Source organism: Podarcis melisellensis, assembly GCF_964234715.1.
Source record: "Podarcis melisellensis genome assembly, chromosome: 2".
In the NCBI taxonomy this organism is placed as follows: Eukaryota; Metazoa; Chordata; class Lepidosauria; order Squamata; family Lacertidae; genus Podarcis; species Podarcis melisellensis.
The window spans coordinates 77,036,442-77,059,917 of NC_138529.1; the positions used below are offsets into that span (position 1 = coordinate 77,036,442).

Sequence of the window (23,476 nt, forward strand, 5' to 3'; positions counted from 1 at the left end):
CAGTGAAGCATTTTAGGGACTCGCAGGCAGCCAGAAAACATGCAGGTGGGAGAGAGAGAGAGGCCTGGCTTGGGTGGCTGGGTGGAGGGAAACTTTTGCCTTCCTTTCCTCCGTCCCATTAAACCCCTCTCCTGCATTCTTAGCCAGCTGCTTCTCTGCACACCCCTCTCGTGCTCCTTGTCCCTTCTGTGTTTTTCCTTCCCTCCCCACTTAAAACGTGGTTACAAAGCACGGATCCACATGGATCCTCAGGAACTTTGCATTGGGTCACCCCAAATTCACCATCAGATCACATTACATGTCCATGGCTACAGCCTGCACCAAAAAAATCATGTACCCACTGTTGCCTGGGGCAGCAATGGTGCAAAAATGTGGTTACAAAGCATGGATCCACATGGATCCTCAGGATCTTTGCATTGGGTCACCCCAAATTCACCATCAGATCACATAGCATGTCCATGGCTACAGCCTGCACCAAAAAAATCACGCACCCACTGTTGCCTGGGGCCACAATGGTGCAAAAACGTGGTTACAAAGCACAGATCCACAGGGATTCTCAGGATTTTTGCATTGGGTCACCCCAAATTCACCATCAGATCACATGTCTGTGGCCACAGCATGAGGCACAAAAATGATACACCCACTGTTTCTTCAGAATTCCCCCCCTTGTTTTCCTCCTCTAAAAACGATGTGCGTGTTATGATCAGGTGCGTGTTATAGAGTGAAAAATACGGTATATGCCATTCTCTTGCAACACATCATCAACATAAAAACATTTAAAACCAATACAGAACAATAATTTAAAAAATGGGCTGTTCAAGAAAATTGTAAACAACTGCAGAGGCCTGTAGTCATTAAAGTCTTCAAAAGTCTGAAAGTTTGGGGTCTAAAAGCCTGACTTCTGGCTGAGGTCAGTTGGGCCTTTGTAATACGGGAGGCAACTCGCGGTGATCTTCGAGATGATCCCAGTGATTGGGCTGGGACACAAGGGCTCAGTTGGTTGGAGATGACTCAAGAACTGTTCAGATAAATTTTGTGTACCTTGAGTTTTCTAAAGGTAACTCACGAAGAAAAGACATTATTTAACTCTCAGTTGAGAAATTTGAAAATATAAAAGGGGATAATTCTCGTTTCAAAGAGAAAATGCGCCCTGTCTCATAGCAGGCAACATCTTAGAAAATACATTCTCTCCTATTTAGGAGAGGACCATTGGTTCATCTAGTTCAGTATCATCATGCTGACTGGCAGCGGCTCTCCAGAATTTCAGACAAGAGTCTTTCCCCGGCCTACCTGAAAATACCAGGGACTTTCTTCATCAGTACACATGCTCTACCACTGAACTATGGGCCTTCCATAAGAATGCCTCTTTACAATGGTGCTTTCCAACTCCTGGTTTTAGATGTACTATTGTTATTATATCATCATCAGTATCATTAAAAGTGTCTTCCATATTAATTAGTGGTTCTTTTTTTGTTTGTTATCTTTGTGTTTTTATATTGTAAGTTGCCCTGTGATCCTCAGATGAAGGGTGGTGTAGAACTTTAATAAATAAAATAAAAACTTTTACTTTTAGTCAGTTAAGTGCTTTTTAAATTAATTAACCTATGGCCAGTTAATCAAACAGTGCAGCCCTAATTAGTATTGTGTATGTTACAGGTTCTCCTGGTTCGGCTGCAAGCAAGCCTCTGGATGAAGACTCTTTCATTGAACAAAAAACTTCCCGTAAATCTCTTGTGGGTGCCCCAGCTCACTCGCTGAGGTAAATCTCTCCAGGGCATAGGGCTATTGGAACAATTTCTGTTTCTACTGGGGCATGCATGTACTTCTTTAAAGAAAACTGAAGTCAGCTGTTTTTTTCCAGATGTCATGTCATGTCATTTATATATTGATTTGATTTATATACTCCCAAAAGAACCTGGGGCTGTAATTTATACTTAGACATTGACATCTATAGAACTTGTTTAAGATTGCAAAGTACTTATAGCTTTAAAATGCAAGACCAATAGCGACGTATTTTGCAACAAGCAAATTTGTCTCTTTTTAAATATATAAATTGAGTCAACAGCTTTTGTCACTACTAAACTCTTGTTTTCTTGTTTACCGTCTTAATTTGCAACATTTCCGCTTTGGCAAGCTGCCAAAGCACTAGACTTAGTTAAGTTTGTTGGTTTAAAAAAAGCAAGGGGGTTTATCTTGTAGCCTTTAGCTTCTACAAGTCTGGGCAGATAGAGGTAGTGCTTCATTTTCTGAGGCAGAGGATGGTGGCAAGGCTGTCTCCTCTAGCTGGGAGGGCCCAAAGTAAGGTACCGGTGGTTCTCCCCTCGAGGAAGCTGCACAAAACTTGTCCTCATCCAAGTCATCAGCCAAACTGCAAAATTTCCAGTGGTGGGTCACAACACATACCCTATTTATGGATCTCTTCTTGTCTCCAGTACTTTAATCCAGGAGGTACAAAGGGGGCCAGGACTGCTTGCTGCCACCAGCTTTGTGCCATTTCTCCATAGTACAACACTTAGTGGCTGCTTTCATGTGCCTCTCCACAATTTTTGTAAGGCAGTGTGGGACTCAAACTGCCGAGGGCTCTTGGCAGCAGGGCCCAAGTGCTTTATATTCCCAGTGCCACTAAAGCAGCTTCTGGAGACTGAAGTAGTTTCTTGACACTAGCTGGTAATGTCTCAAAATGATAATGCAGCTCATCATTGTGGCCAAGCCAGACGGCTTAAGGAACCAATGGGTGCATGTTTGACTCTGTATCACTTGTTTGAGTCTGAGCAACATGTTGTGCTCAATAGCTATGCAGGCTTCTCTTCTTGCCTGTCCTATGCTACCACCAGCCTGTCTGGGACCTGCATCCAACCCTTGCTATTGGTTTATGTCAGGGACGTCCAACTCCCAAGAGATGGCAATCTACTCACAGGAAAAAAATACTGACAGTGATCTACCCCTTTTGAGGGTGGGCGGTTCAGGCCAAAGTTGCTGAGGTTTTTTTAGAGAGGGAAATGTCAGACTACAGTAAAGGGAAAAGGGGTTTAGTCACTCACCAAAAGATCGCTATGGAAACAATCTGCCTCATAGCCAAAACTACGTCTCCCGTTCAAGCTATTATGTGGAAACGGAGGGCGGGGCGAGGGAGCAGGGGCAGATGCTCTTAGGCAAAAGCAAAGGAAAAGGAGCCTGCGATCGACCAGAACCTCCCGGGAATCGACCCGTCGATCCCGATCAACCTTGTTGGACATCCCTGGTTTATGTGATGTGGAACATGACCTTTGTCTTTCCTTGGCTATGTTATCTACCTCTGGCCCTTCGGATCTCAGTCTGCTTGTACCAGGATGGGCAAGTGGCAGCCTGACTCCAAGCTTGGCCAGGGCCTGGTATCTGGAAAAAAGCAAGAGGGAAGGAAGCTGGGAGAGGCTGGGTTGCACTCAGTCTAAATACTCTGTTGGTAGCTAGATGAAGAGACAGAGGCAGCAGCCATAACATGCTCACTTTTTAATCATTGCATCTTGGGATAGATTACAGAGCTGGCTATCGTTTGTTACTTTCTTCCTTTGACATTTTCAGATGACCTTTAATTTCTTGGAAAAATAGGGGGAAATTGAACTTTTGAAAATGTTCTTCATTTCAGGCACATTCCTGTACTTCAGATTTATTGTAGTGCTATTCTCCTTGTCAGCCACCCAGCTGATAGGGTGCTGTAAAATACAGCTTGATGACGCCCACACTGTAGGAGCGTATGCAAGTAACATGACTGGTTTTATTTCAAGAGATGTTTTATGAGAGTTGAGAGAGATCCTTAGCATAAAAATGTTTTTTTCCCCACCCATACTATCTTGCCAGCCTATCGCAATGTATATTGACTGCATTGTGGAGAAGCTGCTAATAGACATTCAGGCAGGTTTTGCATGTGCATCTGGTGCCTTGTAAATCCTTTTCGTTAGCGGCTCTCCCCCTGAACCACAAAGTGGCTTTTATTAGGGGAAAGGAAGCTTGAATGCAGTTTGGCAGGGGAAGGGGCTTCTGAATCGGAGGAAGCTCAGGTGAGTGCATAGGACCATGGATTGCTGCTATCTGTTGCAACTTGGAAAGCGATTCCTAGTAAACAGCTGAATAATGTTCATGCGACAGAGGTGTTGATGTAAAATACTACTTTAAGCCACTGGGTAATATAAATGTTTGTGGCATGGGGTTAAGCTTATTTTGATTTTTGAGAAAATTGTACAGTGTGCTTAATCTCCTCCTGCTGCTATTTTAAGATTTCTTGAATTGCTGCGTCTCCTTCCTTCAACAGTACTTAGTTCCTGCTTTGTAGACTAAATACCCATTTCCTGGTCTTGTCGTTTGAAGTCCATGCCAATTCAATAATTTTCTCTTCTTATTTTCCCAGTAGGAAAACAGTCTCACAGGATGATAATAAGCATATTAAGAAAAGCCCACGAGTCCCAATTTTTGTAGACATTTTTAAAATACAAGTTACATTATTTTTGACTGGTACTTAGAAAATGGAGTTACACCATTTTATTGCCAGATAACTTGGGTGTGGTAGATTTGGCATCTCCAAAAACCTTACAGACATAAGGTTTGCAGCCAAACAAAATGTTGTCTTTATCAGGGCAACATCACACATTATGCTATACTGGCCATCACAGGAATGTTCCCCTGTCATTGCAAACAGATTTGCTGGCACAAATGTTTGGATAGAGCGCCAGAAACTAAAATCCTATTTAAAGTTCATTTAATAGTTCTTTGACTATTAATGATGCTTTGCACTGCAGGACACCCTGATTCTATAATTGAAGGATGGTGGCAGATGGTTGGCATTGACATAAATCACAAGTGGCTTGGTACAAGTTGATCCAAGTTGCTGTATATGTCTAATTCCTCTCATCTAGCTAACATATTCCAAGAACCATTATTCTTGGCAGTTTGTAGGGTAAGGCATGCCAGACATGACATTTCAGTTTCACTAAGTGTGGGATATGGTCTTAGGTAAGAGCATCCTCCTCTGAACAAAACAAAAAACTGAATTAAACCTTCCGAAGAAAAGCTAATGGACAGTAGCTAATAAATCTGGTTCCTTGCTTGGTAAAATGTGATAATGCAAAACACTGCAGGTTTCCTTGTCTGCACTTCACATCATTAGCTCTGCATATGTGATGGGGCAATTCACAGTGGATAGAAGCATCATTTGCAAATTTTGTATTGTGTGGACAGGCGGAGTCCCCAGATCCCGAGCGGTCCCCCCCCCCCCGTCATGTGGAATAACGACTCAAGACAACGTGCTATGGGATTAAATTGGCCACAACTTTATTAAATTTCAAATGTGGGTAGACCTTGGCTCAGGCATTGGGCGTTCTGCCTCCCCAGTCCCCAGCCGGGGACCTAGGGAGCATCAGGGTTATCCAGTGTGTGGGGGGGGATGGGCCGGCTCTGGAGAACATATGTTCAAGCAGAGATAGCCGCCCCCGTTACACCGCCGCCGCAGGGGAGAGCAATGACGACCTTTCGGCGTACAGTCAAAAGCCTCCCTTCAGAAACCCCTTTAACGGGAATCCTGGTATCGCCGGCGCAAAGAGGAAGATGGACTAAAGGATTCCGCCCAAGGCCTGATACCGCCAAAGTTGTGATGTTTTGCTACGGGAAAGGCGAAACCTGCCAATGCAGGGAAATTCCTTTCCGGCCCTTTAACAGCGACCTTAATGTAGCAGCGCCTGCATACCTGTGAAGAAAAGTTAACCTGCAAAATAAGCCATTAACTGAGGGTGGGTAGGGTGGGAGAAGCTCTGGAGCCAAGTGAGGATTCCCAGGTAAGATCCTCCCTCTATTGTGTGGGCAGGTAATCCCTCCCCTACCTGGCCTGGTCTCCTTGGCAACGCTTCCCCCAGGAGGGATTGGACAACTGACTGAGGTAGGCAGAGACCTCAAGGTATCCCACCTGAGGGAAGGCAAAGCCAAGCCTATGCTGTTGGAGCCGCTCCAGATCTAGGGGCTGCACGCGTCCACGCAAAGGGCGCCCCGTGTTTTAAGCGGGGAGCAGTCATTGCTAGATGTTTCCAGGATGGAAGGAAAGTAGAGCAGAAGTGGGACTTATTAATAATAATAATAATAATAATAATAATAATAATAATAATAGTTTTATTGTTTATACCCTGCCCATCTGGTTGGGTTTCCCCCAGCCACTTCCCAGCCGCTTACCATTTATGTCTTGTTCTGGACACTGACATCGGAAAGCAAGTTGGTTGACATAAAATGCATGGGTACATTTTAAGTGAGGCTTATAAATACCTTCTTGTGTAGGTAGACATAGTTAGGAAGAAATAACACTAGGCAATTGGGCAGAGACACTTTTTTGAAATGGAGAGTGCTAAAAGCCTTTTTCTGTCTGGCCATTGATGTGTCACCAGTAACTAAGTGTGGGCAGTTGAAAATGTATAGCAAGGGGGCCATTGCCATTGGAGGCCACTCTGGCCCAGTTTGCATGACACAGTAACTATGGTGCTGTCATAGTTAATAGTTGACTGTGAATGTTGGGATGGTTCCTGTTTCAGTTCTCCCCTACTACTAGTGGGAACAATAAAACTATCATGCCTGCCTCAGTGTTATGCCTGAAGTGGGGATTGTGGTTTGCTTCACATCATGTTTGTTTGAAATGAAACAAGCCTCATCCCCCTATTAACTATGGCTTACTGTGCCGTGTCAACACAGCAGTCGTCCACAGTTTTCTTCTAGGAATTTGTGCACATGGGAAGCATCTGATTTGACTTGGTCTGCTGTTGCCCAAATAATTATCTTAAGGAGGGCATAGCACACAGCCTGCTGCTTCCACAGTAAAACTGCAAGACCAGTGGCTTGTGGGCAACACCCTAAGAGCGCAAGTAGCAACAAACCCCTGTGAGCCATGAAGTCAAGTACTATAATGTCTGCCATGATGTCTCATAGGTGGGGTACCTTTTTAAGTTTGTCATGGGGGAAAGTCAGCTAAAAAAGAATATTGACATTGTACTGCAATTGATATAATTGGTGATAACAAATAATTTTTTTGCAATGTGTGACATGCTAAAGATCACGAACATATGGTCTTCCAAAAGTCAGAGCTGCAGCCCTATCACATCCACAATTGTGTTACATATATTCAGTAGATTTTTTTGGGGGGGGGGTAAAATATGAGTTGCCAGTACTCTTAAATTGATAAAAGTGCTTTGAGTGCCAGCAGAAAAAAATCTGCTACTCTGTACCGGTGATTACTGTCACAAAAAAGTCTTGCAAATATCACATCTGGCAAACAACATACATTCCTGGACAGAAATGCTATTTTTGTCCTAGCACACAGTCTTGGTGTGCGTGGGGGATAAAGAACATTTCAACCACAGTATTTTCAGGGTTTTTTTCTCCCCTTTCAGCTTCAGCAAAAAAATCTCAGTGGGATTGTAAACTCCCACATATGGTATTGCAACCTCTGTAGTGTTCTGCCTGTAATGGGCAGGTGAGAATTTGTTTCTAAGAAGCCCAGCATTAAATCCTTAATTGTGACAGTTGTAACACGTACCATGTACCTATTAGCTTCTTGCTTTAATTGCAACACCTGGAGATTCTTATTTACTGTTGGTCATCTCAGAAGTATTCCGGCCTGTTGCAGAAGCATTTGAAATTCCCATTGTTCTAGGCGCATTTTGTGACAGAGAATTTCATAAACGTGAGCAGTTTCTGAACTCTGTGCTGAAGATTTCAGATTAAAATTGCCATTGTTACTCAGAAGTAAATTCCAACCAAGTTCTATGGGGTCTCCTCCTAAGTAAAACGTGCATGGATTGGGGACCTGAAAACTTTCTTTTCTTTTAAACCCAACATATTTTGTTTAGGTTTTAGTTGCCTTGTTTCATGTACTTTTAATTTGAAATACACTAGCCAGTTAGTTACAGTGATGCTTAAAATCAAAACAAATTTTGGAGTGGGATCATTGAAGGACACTTAAGTCTTAGGTTTACGAACTGGACACTCAAGATGGGTGTCTGTGCCATCAGTTGCATAGGCCTTTAATATGTGTCAATTGTGGTGCCAAAAAGATTTGTTTACATGAAGGAAATGGGGTGTAGGGAGAATCCAGGGCTTGTCTGTAAAGTGGAAGGAAAGGAGGACCTTTTTCTGCCTCCCCACTTCCAGCCACTCTCTGAAGACTGCAGAAGGAAGCCTCTTAAGAGTATGAGGGAGGCAGGCAGGGGAAGCATGGCTTTGTTTTTTGAAGGCTTCAGATGAGGACTGGGTCATGTGAAAAATGAACATCAGATTTTAGTTACAGTTCATTCATTTTCAGCTTTGTATTTTTGTTATAAAAAAGTGCACCTATTCCGTTGTTGCACCCATAACTTAGGTTTAAGGCGCCATTTAGCTCCTAGCTTTCATACCTGTTTTTAACACTGTGCTGTAGGAAGGATTCATTTCTGCCACTAATGCAAATGAAACCACCATAGTTATTTCAGCTTTGAATTGTAATGTTTCCTATTTCCTACTTGTGTAATAGTTTATATCCAACGGTAAATATAGGTTTTATTTTATATTTAGGGCGCTCTTGAGGCATAGAACTGTTTTTACCATTGTTTTGACTAATGTCTAATTGTGGCACACATTTGAATTATTCAAACACCTTCTATATGAGAACTCTGTGGGCCACAAGGGGGTAGACTTGGCTTTCTCTTGCCAAGTGGAAATGCTAAAGTATTCGCTGCAATATTTCACACGAAAATAATTTGTTTTTATATGGCATAATAGGGGGAAGTTCTACACTGGTAAACTCTTGGCCATTTCTAGCATATCAAATATGGTTTCTTAAGTTGCAGCCTGTTTCTGACGTTTCATTCTGATTTTGCAATACTTGTAACCCCAGCTCAGTCTTCTCTGCTCCCACTAGCAAAGGAAGTAACTGGAAGTCTCAGGGGCAAGGTTTCGAGGTACCATAAGATACATGCAAAAGCCATCATAATACTGCAGTCCCTCTTATCAAATATGTTTGGATTAACCATTGCTATAGCACCCATACCAGGAGGATTCACATAAGTTCAACAGAGCCTTCTTCCTTCCTCTGCAAGCACGCACACAGCAGTGCAACAAGTAGGTAGCACTGTGGTCTAAACCACTGAGCCTCTTGGGCTTGCTGATCAGAAGGTTGGTGGTTCAAATCCCCGCGATGGGGTGAGCTCCCATTGTTCTGTCCCAGTTCCTGCCAACCTAGCAGTTCAAAAGCATGCCAGTGCAAATAGATGAATAGGTGCCGCCGCTGTGGGAAGATAAACAGCGTTTCTGTGCGCTCTGGTTTCTATCACAGTGTTTCGTTGCGCCAGAAGCGCTTTAGTCATACCGGCCACATGACCCGGAAAGCTGTCTGTGGACAAATGCTCGCTTCGTCAGCCTGAAAGTGAGATGAACGCTACGTTACGAAAAAGGAGCAATGCAGCGAGCTGCAGCTGGCTGGAAAGCCAAACAGGATGTTGATGTTTGTGACTGTACCGTGGGAGCAAAGGGGCAGTCTATTCACTGTACTGAGCGCCGGATGTTAGCTCAGTGTGTCATCTGACCTGTACTGGATGTACAGGGGTGGAGTCTCTCTCTCTGCTGTTGGTGTTAAGAGAGTGCAGACATGTTTCTCTGTACTGCTGCAAAAGACAGAAATAAAGGCATGTAAATACATTTCTGTCTGTCTCTTTCCCCTCCCTGGGGATAGCAGGGAGGAGAGGGAAAGAGTGGTGTGTTCTTCTCACGTGGAGGAGGATCGCTGATAGAGGCCTCGCCTGTATCTTGCTGGGAGTCGCAGACGGGGAGGTCAACAAGGAACTCAAGCCGGGTGCCTGGAGAGCGGCCAATTCCTCTGACAAGGCTTGATTCCGACACGCTACAACCCCCTAGTTGCCTTTGACTGGACTTAACCGTCCAGGGGTGCTTTACCTTTTTACCTCTTAGTGTGGAAGGCACACCCAGGCCCCCTGCTTCCCATAATGGTCCTGTAGCACTGCCTGCATTTGCACGCATGCATACATGTGTGTAGAAAGGGGGAAAGTTATTTATTCAGATTTGTACCCAACCTTTCCTACAAGGGAAGCTCAAGGTAGCACACATGGTTTTCCCCCTCCCCATTTTATCCACCAACAATCCTGTGAAGTAGGCTAGCTCAGAGACAGTGACTGGCCCATGGTCACTCAGGGAGCTCCATGGCTGCATCAGGATTTGAACCCTGGTCTCATAGGTGCTGGTCCATCACTCTAACCACTAAACCACACTGGTGCTTTGATGGACTTAATGGAAGTCCTAAGTGCATGGGTGTGGCTCTACAATTGGCTTCAACAAGAATTTTGATTAATTTCATCTCGTCTGCCTGCATATATTTTCTGATACTGGTGATTTAGGGTTGTATCCAACAGTTGTTCCATTTCCACTTCCCCTTCCTCTCCTCCCCTGCACACCTCTCAAATCTGCTCTGGAGAATGGCAGAGGACACCCAGAACATATCTGAGAAATATGCAGGGTGAGGAGTAGTTCTTTTGCACAAGCAGAAGTCCTTGAATAAATCAGATGATACTGTTAGATGCAGCCCATGGTATAGGTTGTGAGTAGCTGAATGGTCCTGTGGTCTTGAATGCTGGTCTCTTTTTGTTGTTGTTGCCTGTAAATAAAGTAACATGATATCACTTGGGGTGTGAATGAGAATACTTCATTATGTGGTTATAAATTGTGCCTCATATAATTAAAGTGTTAACTCCTGGATCTGACTTGAAAGTAAGCTTTGTGATGAAAAAGAATTCTTCATGATATGGTTATAAATTAGACAGATTATGGCTTTCAAATATGACATTTGAATCCTTTAAAAAAGCAAACAGCTTTTCTCCCAGGTGATTTAAGTCAGAATGTCTGAGCTGTAAATTTATGAGGGAGTTGTGCCTTTAGAAATAAAACATTCAAGTTGTGCTAGTCCTTTAATAAAATATAATCTCTTGTTCAGTGATTTCAGGGCATACTAAAAATGCAGATTTCTGGAATTGTACTGTGAAAGAGAGCACCTTGTTAATTTCTGCACTTGACTTGTGGCGTGTTGTTATAATCCTAAATTATATGCATTCATCCATCGGAAGATAGCCACGTGTTGTGAAAATAGATTAGGGTGCAGAGGAATCCTGCATTTGTTCAGAGATTTTTTCTGAACCCCATTATGGTAGCATTATATTCATGACTTGAACAATTTCTATGACTGCACACATTAAGTTGACACACAGTGCTGGGAGCCAATTCAACATCTTGCTTATTTTTAGGCATTGTCCATTCCACTGTTGTGGACCTTTAAAGGGTTATTTTATTGTATACCCCACTTAGTCCTCCCCAAGTGATTTGCCAGAAAAAACCCCAGCCTCTGACTACAGTAAAATAAAGATTTAAAATCAATTTAAATAAAATGGTAGAGAACAAAGAAGCATTAAGGCTAAAGGAGACAGCATGAAAATAATGGAAATCAGCTTTAAAATTTACCTGCTTGAAAACAAAAACCCAATTAAAAATAAAGACAAGAAAATGCCCCTGTTTAAAAACAGGAAGAGAGTATGCTTAACAGACCACCCAAGGGAAACAATTCCAGAATTGCCACCCTAAGAAGGCCCTGTTCCTAGTATTCGCCAACGGGTCATTTAAAAGGCTGGAGTGCAGAGACACTGATGCTTATTTCAGGGCTTTGACAGGTTCACATTGGCAGGTGATCCTTAAATTAAGCTACCCACAGGCAACTCAAGAGTTTTAAAGGTTAACACAACACTTTAAATTGAAACTGGATTTGTGTAATAGGTTCCAACTACCTAGAAGATTCTGGCAGCTGTGTTATTTTCTTCTAGTTGCAGTTTCTGAACTGTTTTAAAGCTAGCCCCGTAGAGAGCATTGCAGTAGTTCAAGCTAGGTGTAATTAATGCATGAGTAACTGAGGACACAAGGGATGCGGGTGGCGCTGTGGTCTAAACCACTGAGTCTCTTGGGCTTGCCGATCAGAAGGTTGGCGGTTCAAATCCCTGTGACCGGGTGAGCCCCTGTTGTTCGGTCCCAACTCCTGCCAACATAGCAGTTCGAAAGCACAGCAAAAAGTGCACGTAGATAAATAGGTACCACTCCGGCGGGAAGGTAAATGGCGTTTCCATGTGCTGCTCTGGTTTCAGTGTTCCGTTGCGCCAGAAGTGGCTTAGTCATGCTGGCCACATGACCCAGAAAAACTGCAGACAAACGCCAGCTCCCTCGGCCTATAAAGCGAAATGAGCGCCACAACCCCAGAGTTGTCTGCGACTGGACCTAACCATCAGGGGTCCTATGCCTTTACCTTTTTTAACTGAGGACACACACACCAACCATGTAGGATTGTGGTTGGTTAGCCTGCCAGAGAATGTGAAAGTCTTAGTCACTGACAGTACTTAGCATGCAGGGATAATGCTGGATTCAAGCATGCCCTTTTAAATTGAGCTCCACTTACAGAATTGCTTCTTGTTGTATCTTGCATCTGCATTGTTCCCTGTATGTGTAAGAGTGCTGCTCTGTGTAGCTTAGACTGGTCCTGGCTGTGCACGCTGCAGTTCTCATACAAAGGTCCCTGTGCATATAACAAGTTCTCTTGTGTTGGGAGCACTGGCATTACAGGTTTCCAAACTCAGAGGGAGCCCTCTTCTTGTATGTGCAGGAAGTAGGGCTTTTTCAGCCATACAGTGAAGGTCAGGTGGGAGGGGATGTTTCTTGCATTAGTGCAGGTACCCCCAAACTCGGCCCTCCAAATGTTTTGGGACTACAACTCCCATCATCCCTAGCTAACAGGACCGGTGGTCAGGGATGATGGGAATTGTAGTCCCAAAACATCTGGAGGGCCGAGTTTGGGGGTGCCTGCATTAGTGCCTCACCCTTGATACATATTCATTGAATGTAGGGTTGTCACCTGTCCCGTATAATACAGGATTGTCCCATTTTTCAGTGTAAAATGCTACGACCTGTATTGATACGTTTTTTTCCTGTATTTCAACACACACACACTCTCTCTCTGTCTCCCACGTTAGGAATCCTCTCCAAATGTATGTGTTTGAAGGGGTGTGTAAACGGTTATAGGAACCATAGGATTGTACAGTTGGAAGAGACCTCGAGAGTCCTTTGGCCCAATCCCCTGCAATCTAGGAACCTTCTGCCCAACGTGGGGCCTGAACTCATCGCCCTGAGATTAAGAACTCTGCTACCTTCGTAAAGATAAAGTGCTTTATGTGCGTTATAACACTGTGACACCAGATGGCACTGTGGAATCCCATTTTTCGCCAACGGGATTTCCCTCTGTGAAGTTTACAACGTGCTTAACTGAATCGCTTCTTTGATGTGTCTAGATCCAGCCTAAGAGTCTCCTGCTCTACTAACTGAGCCATATTTAAGCTCTGGGTAGCCAAGAGCAGACAGATTGAGGAATTTGTGTGTGTTTGTGTGTGTGTGAAATTCCAGAGGGGGCATCCTTGTAAGACTGCAATAGATCAGAATGGATTGCTTTCACATCAGTGCCAGATGAGGGGGAAATGCCCCCCCCCCAACTTCCCTACCCTGCCCTGTCTTGTATTTTGCCAGAACAAAGTTGGCAACCCTATTTGAATGAATGTAGAATGACAGGGGATTTTAGGAGAGGCACATTTTAATGCAGACTTTGCCAACTTGGTGCCCTCCATATGCTTTTGGTCTAGCACTTCCACCAACCCCAGCCAGCACAGCTGTCTCCCAAAACATATGTTTTAGATGTCTTTAGAGGTCAGTATTAAAAATATTGCCCATTAACCATTCTTTCCCCCTTAACTATGCTAGTTAGGTTTTGTGCTTCAGAAAGAATTTCAATAATGGTTCAATTTTTCAGCTAGTTGAGCCTTCAATCGCATTAGACATACGGTATGTCTCTTTATCATCAATGCCTGAATAGGAATATAAAACGTGACTGGTCTGATGATTGCTTAAACATTTTGAAGGAACAATTTGCTGGGTTTTGGTATTGGGTCGCTGTTAGCCAGCCTGATAGGTTATTCTCCATTCACGTTGGCTATTCCACACATTGCCTGGCATAATTATTTGCTTGACTAGCATTAGCATAAATCAATTTTCACTTGATTATTTGGTGTGTCAGTTTCTGCAAAATCTCATAACACTGGTCATATTTCATCTACATTATACGAGTAGTCTACTTAATGTCATGTGATGATTAATTACATAATTAATTCTCGCCAATAAAAATATAGCTCTGAGTGAGCTTTTTATCAGAATCTTTTTAACAATCCTGTGCCATCACTGTTCCAAAATATTGTAAAGCAATATCTAAAACTGAGACCTCCCTTGGCATGTATAATTTTTTTAATGGGTTAATTAAGAATCCAACATTTTAATAGCACACACCTTATTAATTGTCTCATTATATCCTGACAATATATCTGTTTTCAAAAAGGCAAGGAGAATGTTCTGAGATGATTTTTTTTTTAAAACAGAATGGCAGTCTTCTTCTGTTAGAGCAACAGATTGCCATGCCTAGTGTATCCTTTCTCCCAAAGGAGTTTCTTCCAAGGGTGTCAGAGGAGCAATGTAGAAATTGCTTATCCAGTGGCTTTTTATACTTCCAACTGTCTAGCCTTAAAGATTATTATTGGCAAAATTATGGCTTGGAACCTGAGGTTCTAGTTGTTGGTGAAAGGGCCTTGTGACCAAAGCTCCATTCACAAAATGCTCCCAGTGGCAGAATGGAGGAGGTGCCTTTTGTTTTTTCCCCTTTCCCCACCCACCCAGAAGAAGCCAGTTAAGCAAAAAATACAGTTTATTTAGGAAAACGGAATATAGAAACAAAATAATTTTTTAAAAATCATTCCAGTAGTACCTTAAGAGACCAAATAAGTTTGTTATTGATATGAGCTTTCGTGTGCATTCACATTTCAGGTACGCACGAAAGCTCCAATAGCAAACTTAGTTGGTCTCTAAGGTGCTGCTGGAAGGAATTTTTATTATTTTGTTTCGACTATGGCAGACCAACACAGCTAACTACTTGTAACTAGGAATATAGAAAATTAGGCATGTAGAAAAGGCACAAAAAATAGCATTGTAGATGACTTAGCTTTCAAAGTATAAGCTAGTGCTTGAAAAGCCCATGGATATTCCTAGTCCACGTTAAAGATCCAAGTGTGTCATCCTCCAGCAAAGAGTTGCAGGGTTTAAACAAAAAGTTGGGTCTGTTCTGTAAGCAAAGCGCATCACACCCTTCTAGTGCAAAACATTTCCTTATGAAAGAAGTACCGTTGATACATTATGACACCACAACCCTGTGTAGGATAGGACAGATTACTGGAGATGTTTGAAGGCAGAATCTAGATCTGGAACCTAAGAGCTCTGTCCTGTGCTCAGTGAGGCATCATGGGTTTGACTGAGAGGTCTCTAAGCCATCCCCATCATGGTTGTCTTCATATGGCAAGCTGTCTGTGTGCAGTTCCTCCCACAGGGAAGGACGGATGTTTCCCCTCTGTGGCACCAGAAAAGCTTTCTATTGGAAGACTGAAATGGTATATAGAGAGAATCCCCTTGGCACACCACTGTATGCAGATGGTTTGCTGCATGAAGGCAGTAAACATGGAGAGAACTTTAAAGCCAACTGGCAGCTATCTCACATGCGCCCGTCCTAAAGCAGACAAAAGCAGTTGTATCTCATGTGTATGTTTCCCCATCCCTGGTTTACAATGTACATAGTTTTATAATGGCAGCTACATCTTTTAAAATAATTAAAAGTTTGTGATGTTTCCCTTGGTTGTACAATTTGCTGTGTTGAGTTTAATTTCATTTTTCTATCATTGCTGTGTATCTTTTTTTAATCTTCCAAATGCCTCTGAGGTTTTTCTTCTTCTTCAAAAAACAATTATTTTTCTTCAAGTGCAGTCAGTATTTCTGGGAGCATACCCTCTTCCCTGAAAGAAAGAACTCTACAGGAAGCCAAAGCTATAAAGCAGAAATTGCATTCGAAACCTCATTCTAAAGCAACAGCCTCAGCAATTATGAAAACTAATATAGGAAAAATGGAGCATTCAGAAAAGAAGGAGACACCAGATGGAGGTGAGTGCAGAAAGGATGTGAAGTGGAATCCTATGAATATGTAAAGTCCCACTGAGTTCATTGGGACTTATTCCCAAAACCCTTTATATAGGATTGTAGCTTTAGGCGAAATAGCAAACCACTTAAGATAATAGGGTAGCGGTGGAGGAAAGTTTGCCTGTAATGGGTGACAAATGTTTTATGCAATAGGTAGACACTGGGTCATTTAATAAGGGGTATTCAACAAATAATGCAAAACCTCAAAACAATACATTCCCCCACAAGCTAACACCTGCTGAAATATTCTTAAATTGTTTGTGTTACATGCCTTCATTTGGGTGGCAGAACGTAAAAAAGAAAAATATTTTAGGTCTGTTCCCTGCCCCCTACCCCATAGGAATTAATGTTAGCTAAACTAATTTAGTCTGATCATAGAATCATAGAATCATAGAGTTGGAAGAGACTACAAGGGCCATCGAGTCCAACCCCCTGCCAAGCAGGAAACACCATCAGAGCACTCCTGACATATGGCTGCCAAGCCTCTGCTTGAAGACCTCCAGAGAAGGAGACTCTACCACACTCCTTGGCAGCAAATTCCACTGTCAAACAGCTCTTAGTGTCAGGAAGTTCTTCCTAATGTTTAGGTGGAATCTTCTTTCTTGTAGTTTGGATCCATTGCTCCGTGTCCGCTTCTCTGGAGCAGCAGAAAACAACCTTTCTCCCTCCTCTATGTGACATCCTTTTATATATTTGAACATGGCTATCATATCACCCCTTAACCTCCTCTTCTCCAGGCTAAACATGCCCAGCTCCCTTAGCCGTTCCTCATAAGGCATCGTTCCAGGCCTTTGACCATTTTGGTTGCCCTCCTCTGGACACGTTCCAGTTTGTCAGTGTCCTTCTTGAACTGGTGCCCAGAACTGGACACAGTACTTCAGGAGAGGTCTGACCAGAGCAGAATGATGTGGTGTAGAAATGGGGGTAATGAGTAGGATTTGAAGAGCTGTACTAAAAGCTCAAGTGTGACTGTGCTGTGCAAAAGTGGTAACCAGATCTGGTCTGGAGTCAGAACCCAAGTCATCAGAGTCCAAAACAAGAGTTGAGGTGAGAGGCAAGGTCAGGGCAGTCAAAGTCATGTTCAAGTTGGTCTGTGGACAGCCGAGAGCATAGGCAGTGACCAAGTCCTGGGCAGTCCAAGGTCAGATGCAATCTAACCAGTCAGATTGGTCACAGTGCTGCTGAAAAAACATTTGTTCCAGCTCCTGTTCCAGCCAGGCACTGGGCTTTTTTGAGCTGGAGCTGCTGGAACAACACAGTAGATCCAGCTGACTCCTGCCAGTTGTCTTCATCTGGAGTTCTGCTCAATAGGAGGATATTACTTCCATGGCATCCTTGCCTTCTGATAGGGTGGGTCTCTGTCTGGCATTTGAGGTGCCATCTCTCCCTTGGTCTCAGGATTCATTCAGCCTCAGCATCAGAGGCTATACCCACCCATGGTGCCTACGGCTCGTCCTCTGCCTCCTCTAAGGCTCCTGGTCCCTTGCCCCAATACTGAACCTTATCCAGGGCTTGGTGTAATTCCGAGACTGCTGATTAGGAATCCCCAGCTGTGACACCATAGACTCTTGACCTTGGAATCTTCATCCACTTGCAGAACTTGCCCCTAGACCCCGTGCATGGAGGCTAGCAGCTAAAGTGATGGATCATGTTCTGTGCCTGCATAAAGCCCCAGATTCAATACCTGGGATCTCCATTCAAAATGATCAGATGATATAAAAGACCTTTCCCTGAAACCCTGGACAGCCAGTCAGAGTAGATGATACAGGGCTAATTGGACAAATAGTCTGACAGCTTATTATGGTTCAAGTTATTTATATTGCAATCTGACAAATAGTCACACACTTTTGTGAGTGGCTACTGCATTCCCTGAATAATCTAGAAATCTGTTCTTGCGGTGATCCTGTCAAATAGCCCATTCTATGCAACTGGTTTTTTGTGGGATCTCCCTGCAATTTTCTGTTTCTCAGTGACACTTTCCCTGCTCTGATTCCTGACCTGAGAGTCAGTGTTGAAGCCTGCTAACGCTGGAGAACTCAGTATTGCTGCAGGTCAGACACTTCCTTTATCTGACGCAAAAGCAAAGAGAATAGAGAGCATTTTGTAGCCTGCTCTCACGCATGCAGATTTGCAGCAGAGTCTCTGCTTGAGAAGCTCAACCCTTCGCCATGTCTGCCTTGTTTGTTTTGTGGCTCTGTTTAAGTCCCTCTTTCCCATGACTCCAGGGACCCGTGACTTATGAGATCAGTTCCACACATTGTGTCTTAATCTTCAAGCTGCTATTTCCTTTACATTGAAGGCAGTTGGAGCCTTTTCTTCTATACACTTTTGATAAGCATTTACACACTTTTCTGGGGAGTTTTGCTTGCTTGTTATATTCAAGCCTGCTGAGACATGATTGGACGGTTCTCTCCCAGAGTTGCTTACCGTGCTGTAGTTATTTCCCCCAAGTTTTCACTTTTTAAAAATAATAAAAAAAGGGATCAGCAGCCTCCCCTGCCCCAGGGACAATCTACGGGATATCTAACAATCCGGGATAGCAGCAGGAAAAGGCGCTGGAATAAGGGAATTTCCCGCAAAAAAAGGGAAGGTTGACAGCTATGTGGAGAATCTCATGGCGTACACTGGTACCTCAGGTTACAGACGCTTCAGGTTACAGACTCCGCTAACCCAGAAATAGTACCTCAGGTTAAGAACTTTGCTTCAGGATGAGAACAGAAATCGTGTGGCGGCAGCGGGAAACCCCATTAGCTACAGTGGTACCTCAGGTTAAGAAGAGTTTCAGGTTAAGAATGGACCTCTGGAACGAATTAAGTTCTTAACCCGAGGTACCACTGTATTTAAGTTATGTCAGCCTTTACACTTACACTATGATCTACAGAGATAAACTGTAGAAATAAGTTCAGATCCATACACCTGTTCACAACACATTCAGCTGAATCCAGAGATACACAAATCAAGTTGTGTGTCGAGATCATTATCTTCCCTCCTTCTTGCTGAAAGGAAAAGAGTGTGCATGGCGGCACACTCTGGTCATCTGCGAAGCAAGGGCAGTGGGTAAGGCTGCAAGTGCATGGAAATTGGTCGCAGACTGGATGAAGCTATTTTAACCAAGCGCAGCAAGGTGTTCAGTGCAGGTGATTCTGTGTGACTGTGTCACCTATAGCTGAACCTGGCTAATGGGCCTAGGCATTAATTCCCCAGCCTTTTTCAGGTCAAGCAGTTGCTCTCTTAAATATATCAAACCAGTACTGTTTAATGTTGATTGATGGTATCAGATAAAGTTCTGTTCTCTATCAGACACTTCACCATTGAAATATATGTTCTCTTTCAGGGCACCACCAGTCACCAGAAAAAAAGAAACCCTCACGAGTTTTAGAAAAAAGATCTGCATTGAGCACCCAGAAATCTACTACTAAAGAAGCTGCAGCTTCAACATCTCTGACAAAGAAGTTTGGAATAGCTTTTTTAGAGCTGAACCTCATGCCCCTCTTGTCAGGTATTTCCCCGCCCTCACACCCCCAGCGCCCCACTACTTTGTGTGTGTGTGTGGGGGGGGTAAGGTTGCAGGGTGAAGTGGTTAGATCAGCTTTCCTCAACCTCGGCCCTCCAGATGTTTTTGGCCTACAACTCCCATGATACCTAGCTAGCAGGACCAGTGGTCAGGGATGATGGGAATTGTAGTCTCAAAAACATCTGGAGGGCCGAGGTTGAGGAAGCCTGGGTTAGATGTTATGTAGTTTGGTATTGTCAAATGCTCGAGCAGCTTGTCACAGAGGCGAATGAGGGGGTGGCTTGTTTTATTGTGAGAAGCTGCATTGTAAGTGCTGGGACAAATACTGGCTCTGCCAAGAGAGTGTGCAAAATGGACAAATTCAGATAGCCCGAAGCAGTACATCCTGTTTGTAAAGTCAGAACATAACATGTATATATATATCTGTGAGTAGAAAAGGGGATGGCATCTTGTTGTGCTGAAAATCTAGCGAGTTCTGAAAGCTTCTGTGGATTCGAAGTAGACCAGCCTTGTCAACAAATCCACAAGCGTGAACTGACTTACCAGCCCATCTGTGTACACTTAGGTTAGTAATTGACCCCCATAAGGCAAAGGAAGGACAAACTTTTCAAAATTTAAAATAGCTGGAGGAGGGGGGAAGTCAAAAGGTGGGTGAGGCTTTGGGGGGGGATATTGCCTCATGTTGTAGACAAGACTTCCTTAACCTTGAGCCCTCAGATACCATTGGACTACAACTCCCATCATATCTGACGGTTGGCCAGGCTGAGTGGAGATTGGGGGGGGGGAGTGCTCTTTGACAACATCTGTGGACTCCAAGATTGGGGAAGGCTGCTGTAGACAATTGAGTGACACTTTCCCTAAATTATCATCTACTCCTGCCTTTGTGATACTGCTTATGAATGATGTTGAACATGTTAACTCCTGTCAGTATTTAATTAGTACTGGCAGTTTGCCAGGCTCTGTACAGAAGTGGAATTGTGCATGCTCAGAGGCTCCAAATGAGAAGGTTAAGGCAGAGAGGTACAGGCACAGCTGCTGTATTGGTTAGAAGGATAACAGGCGTGGGAGATCTGTGGTCAAACGATTCAGGTTGCCACTTCCTAATGTACATTTTCCTGTCTGGACTCAGCCAGTAACAGGAATAGTGGTTTTGTGAATTGACTGGCCCTCATAAGGGTTTGTTGTATTGCAAATTAAGAAGGACATTAAAATTACTGAGATTTCTCCTTTTGGTTTTTCTTAGTGTTTGCAAACATAACTCTTCTTGCAAAAACAGTCTGGTAACTGCCAAAATAAAGTGTCAGGAAAAGGTTTCATTGTCTATGGGGCTTTAAATTTTTAAATATAGTTAAAAGGCTGCAGTTCAAGAACTTTTTTTCCCTTTCAGATCAGTGCAGGTTAAGAAGTGCAGGTTAATCTTAGAGCTGCTTCATATGTCCCCCACCAAACAAATCTTTGTATAGAAAAACACACATAAAGAGCACAAGTTTTTTTTCTTCTTCCTGCAGCCAGTGTGCATGCAATTTAGGTACTGCTGTATATTTCCATGTAGGAAAAATATAGCAGCTTACAGGAATTACAGCCTCAATAAGGCTTTAAAATGTTGCATGTTGGGTGATAGGAACATTCTGCCTGCCTGCTGTGCTGTTGAACGGTTCAGCTAATACAATTTGCAGTGATGTGCACTTTCTTTTTTGACATCACTGCTGCCCAAACTACAAAAGCCTGAAAGGTAAAAAGCTCATGGTGATTTCACTTCTATTAGGAATGCAAGGTACATAGCAGCAACCACCTGAGGCTGCATGCTGCTTTGCTGGTTCAGCTGACAGCTTACATACAAATTATCTTTTTGCTGCATGCTTCCGGACGTTCTGCTTTTAATTGAAGCTGAGGCTTCAAGGGCATTGATGCATTAATTGGACGGCGCTCTGGCACATTCAGAGCTCCTCTCAGTTTCTCTTGCGCTTTGTAATTTTGTTCAGCAAATCTGCACTACTACTGATACAGGCTGTTTCCCTTCAGTTCTGTTCAGATTAGTGCATACTTGTAACAGATGTAGTACAATGAATGCTAAAAGTATTCCATGCCTTGTGGTTGCAAGTGAGGTTTGCAAAGCCTTTGCCTTCTACTTCTCCTTTGGAGGGCTCCCTCTTCTGGCACCCTGTTTTCATGTGCAATATGAAGTTCTGCTGCTGGCATGTGGGCTCCCCCTGCTGGCCCCTGCAATGGGGTGAGCTCCTGTTGCTCTGTCCCAGCTCCTGCCAAACTAGCAGTTTGAAAGCATGCCAGTGCACGTAGATAAATAGGTGAAGGGAAGGTAAACAGCGTTTCTGTGCGCTCTGGTTTGGGTCATGGTGTTCTGTTGCGCCAGAAGTGCTTTAGTCCTGCTGGCCACATGACCTGGAAAGCTGTCTGTGGACAAACGCCGGTTCCCTCGGCCTGAAAGTGAGATGAGCGCCGCAACCCCAGAGTCACCTTTGAATGGACTTAACCGTCCAAGGGTCCTTTACCTTCCCTTCCCCCTGCTGGTGATCTGCAGCACTTCTAAGTCCAATGACAATTTCTAAAAATGACCCTTGAGAAATAGGATTCCCTATTGAGTTCAAGGCCTGTCCATTCATTGACTGTGAGGAGATGGCTGAAAATATGTGACAGGGGCAATGAGTGAGAGAGAGAGAAAGAAAGAGAGACTGATGCTAATGAACAGTTGGGTTTTTTTTTAAGCCAGTAGCTGACATAATGGAGAGAAGAATTAGGCACTAACTTTGGAGAGGTAAAAATAAGCAAGCTGGAGCAGGGGAATGGAAGACAAAATTACAGACTGCAGATGAGTAAGAAATGCTGCAGTCAGAAGGTTAAGAGCAACGGAGCAGGGGGGAAGATCACGCTTATAAAATAGAAGCAATTTAGTTTTATATGCCATTTCCCCCTAAGTAGTTTGTTTTTATCATATACTAACACAACCACCACCATTATTAAAATTATTGCCCGCCCTTCACCAGCAGGTGTCAAAGCAGGTTACATCAATTTAAAATTCAGTATTAAAAGTGTTGGCAGCAGGAGAGCTGGAAAGGAGGTAGTAATGGGGGAGAGTGGGGAGAGATGCTCTTTGATGCTGCTTGTTGATTTCACATGTTGTTCCGTTGCAGGACTGCAATGATTGGAAGCATGTTTAGAGAGTTGGGCACACATGAGCAATAAAGGGAGGGAGCAGGTCTAGTCTAGGCCAAGGAAACCTTTAAAAAAAAGACCATGGGTCCCACTCATGGGCATACGTGGTGGTCGTATTCCTACATAAGAAGTTGCCTTATACTGAGACAGGAGGACCATGAGTCCATCATTTGTGCATGGTCTACACTGACTGGCAGTAGCTCTCTAGCCTGGAGAAGCAGGGGATTGAAGCAAGGCTCTCCTGTATGCTCAGGAAATGCTCTCTCACTGAGCTGTGGCCCTTCCCCAAAGGAACTCCCTCCTTCCTTTGCAATTGTGACAGGGGTTGGCTAGAAAAGAACGCACTGCTAGGTTGCCCTAGCCTTTGCTTCTTTCTCTGCAGGTTCTTGCATTTGTTAAAGTGGCACAAATGACCAAATGATGTGGTGTGGTTTCTCCAGAGAAAAAGCATAAAAAAGGTAAAGGACCCCTGGATGGTTAAGTCCAGTCAAAGGTGACTATGGGGTGCAGTGCTCATCTTGCTTTCAGGCCAAGGGGAGCCAGTGTTTGTCCACAAACAGCTTTCTGGGTCATGTGGCCAACATGATTAAACCGCTTCTGCCGCAACGGAAGCCAGAGCACACGGAGACATCTTTACCTTCCTGCCACAGC

General features: G+C 43.7%; 1 protein-coding gene across 6 annotated transcripts in view; it reads left to right on the forward strand.

Moving 5' to 3' along the window:
* Window positions 1-23,476, forward strand: part of CFAP92 (cilia and flagella associated protein 92 (putative)) — a 53,904-nt gene that overhangs the window by 12,760 nt on the left and 17,668 nt on the right. For all 6 annotated transcript variants that reach the window (XM_081898286.1, XM_081898282.1, XM_081898285.1 and 3 more), the window contains 3 exons: window positions 1,657-1,759; window positions 15,926-16,104; window positions 19,475-19,639. In XM_081898286.1, the coding sequence (XP_081754412.1) occupies window positions 1,657-1,759; window positions 15,926-16,104; window positions 19,475-19,639 (447 nt within the window). The remainder of the gene's footprint in view (window positions 1-1,656; window positions 1,760-15,925; window positions 16,105-19,474; window positions 19,640-23,476) is intronic.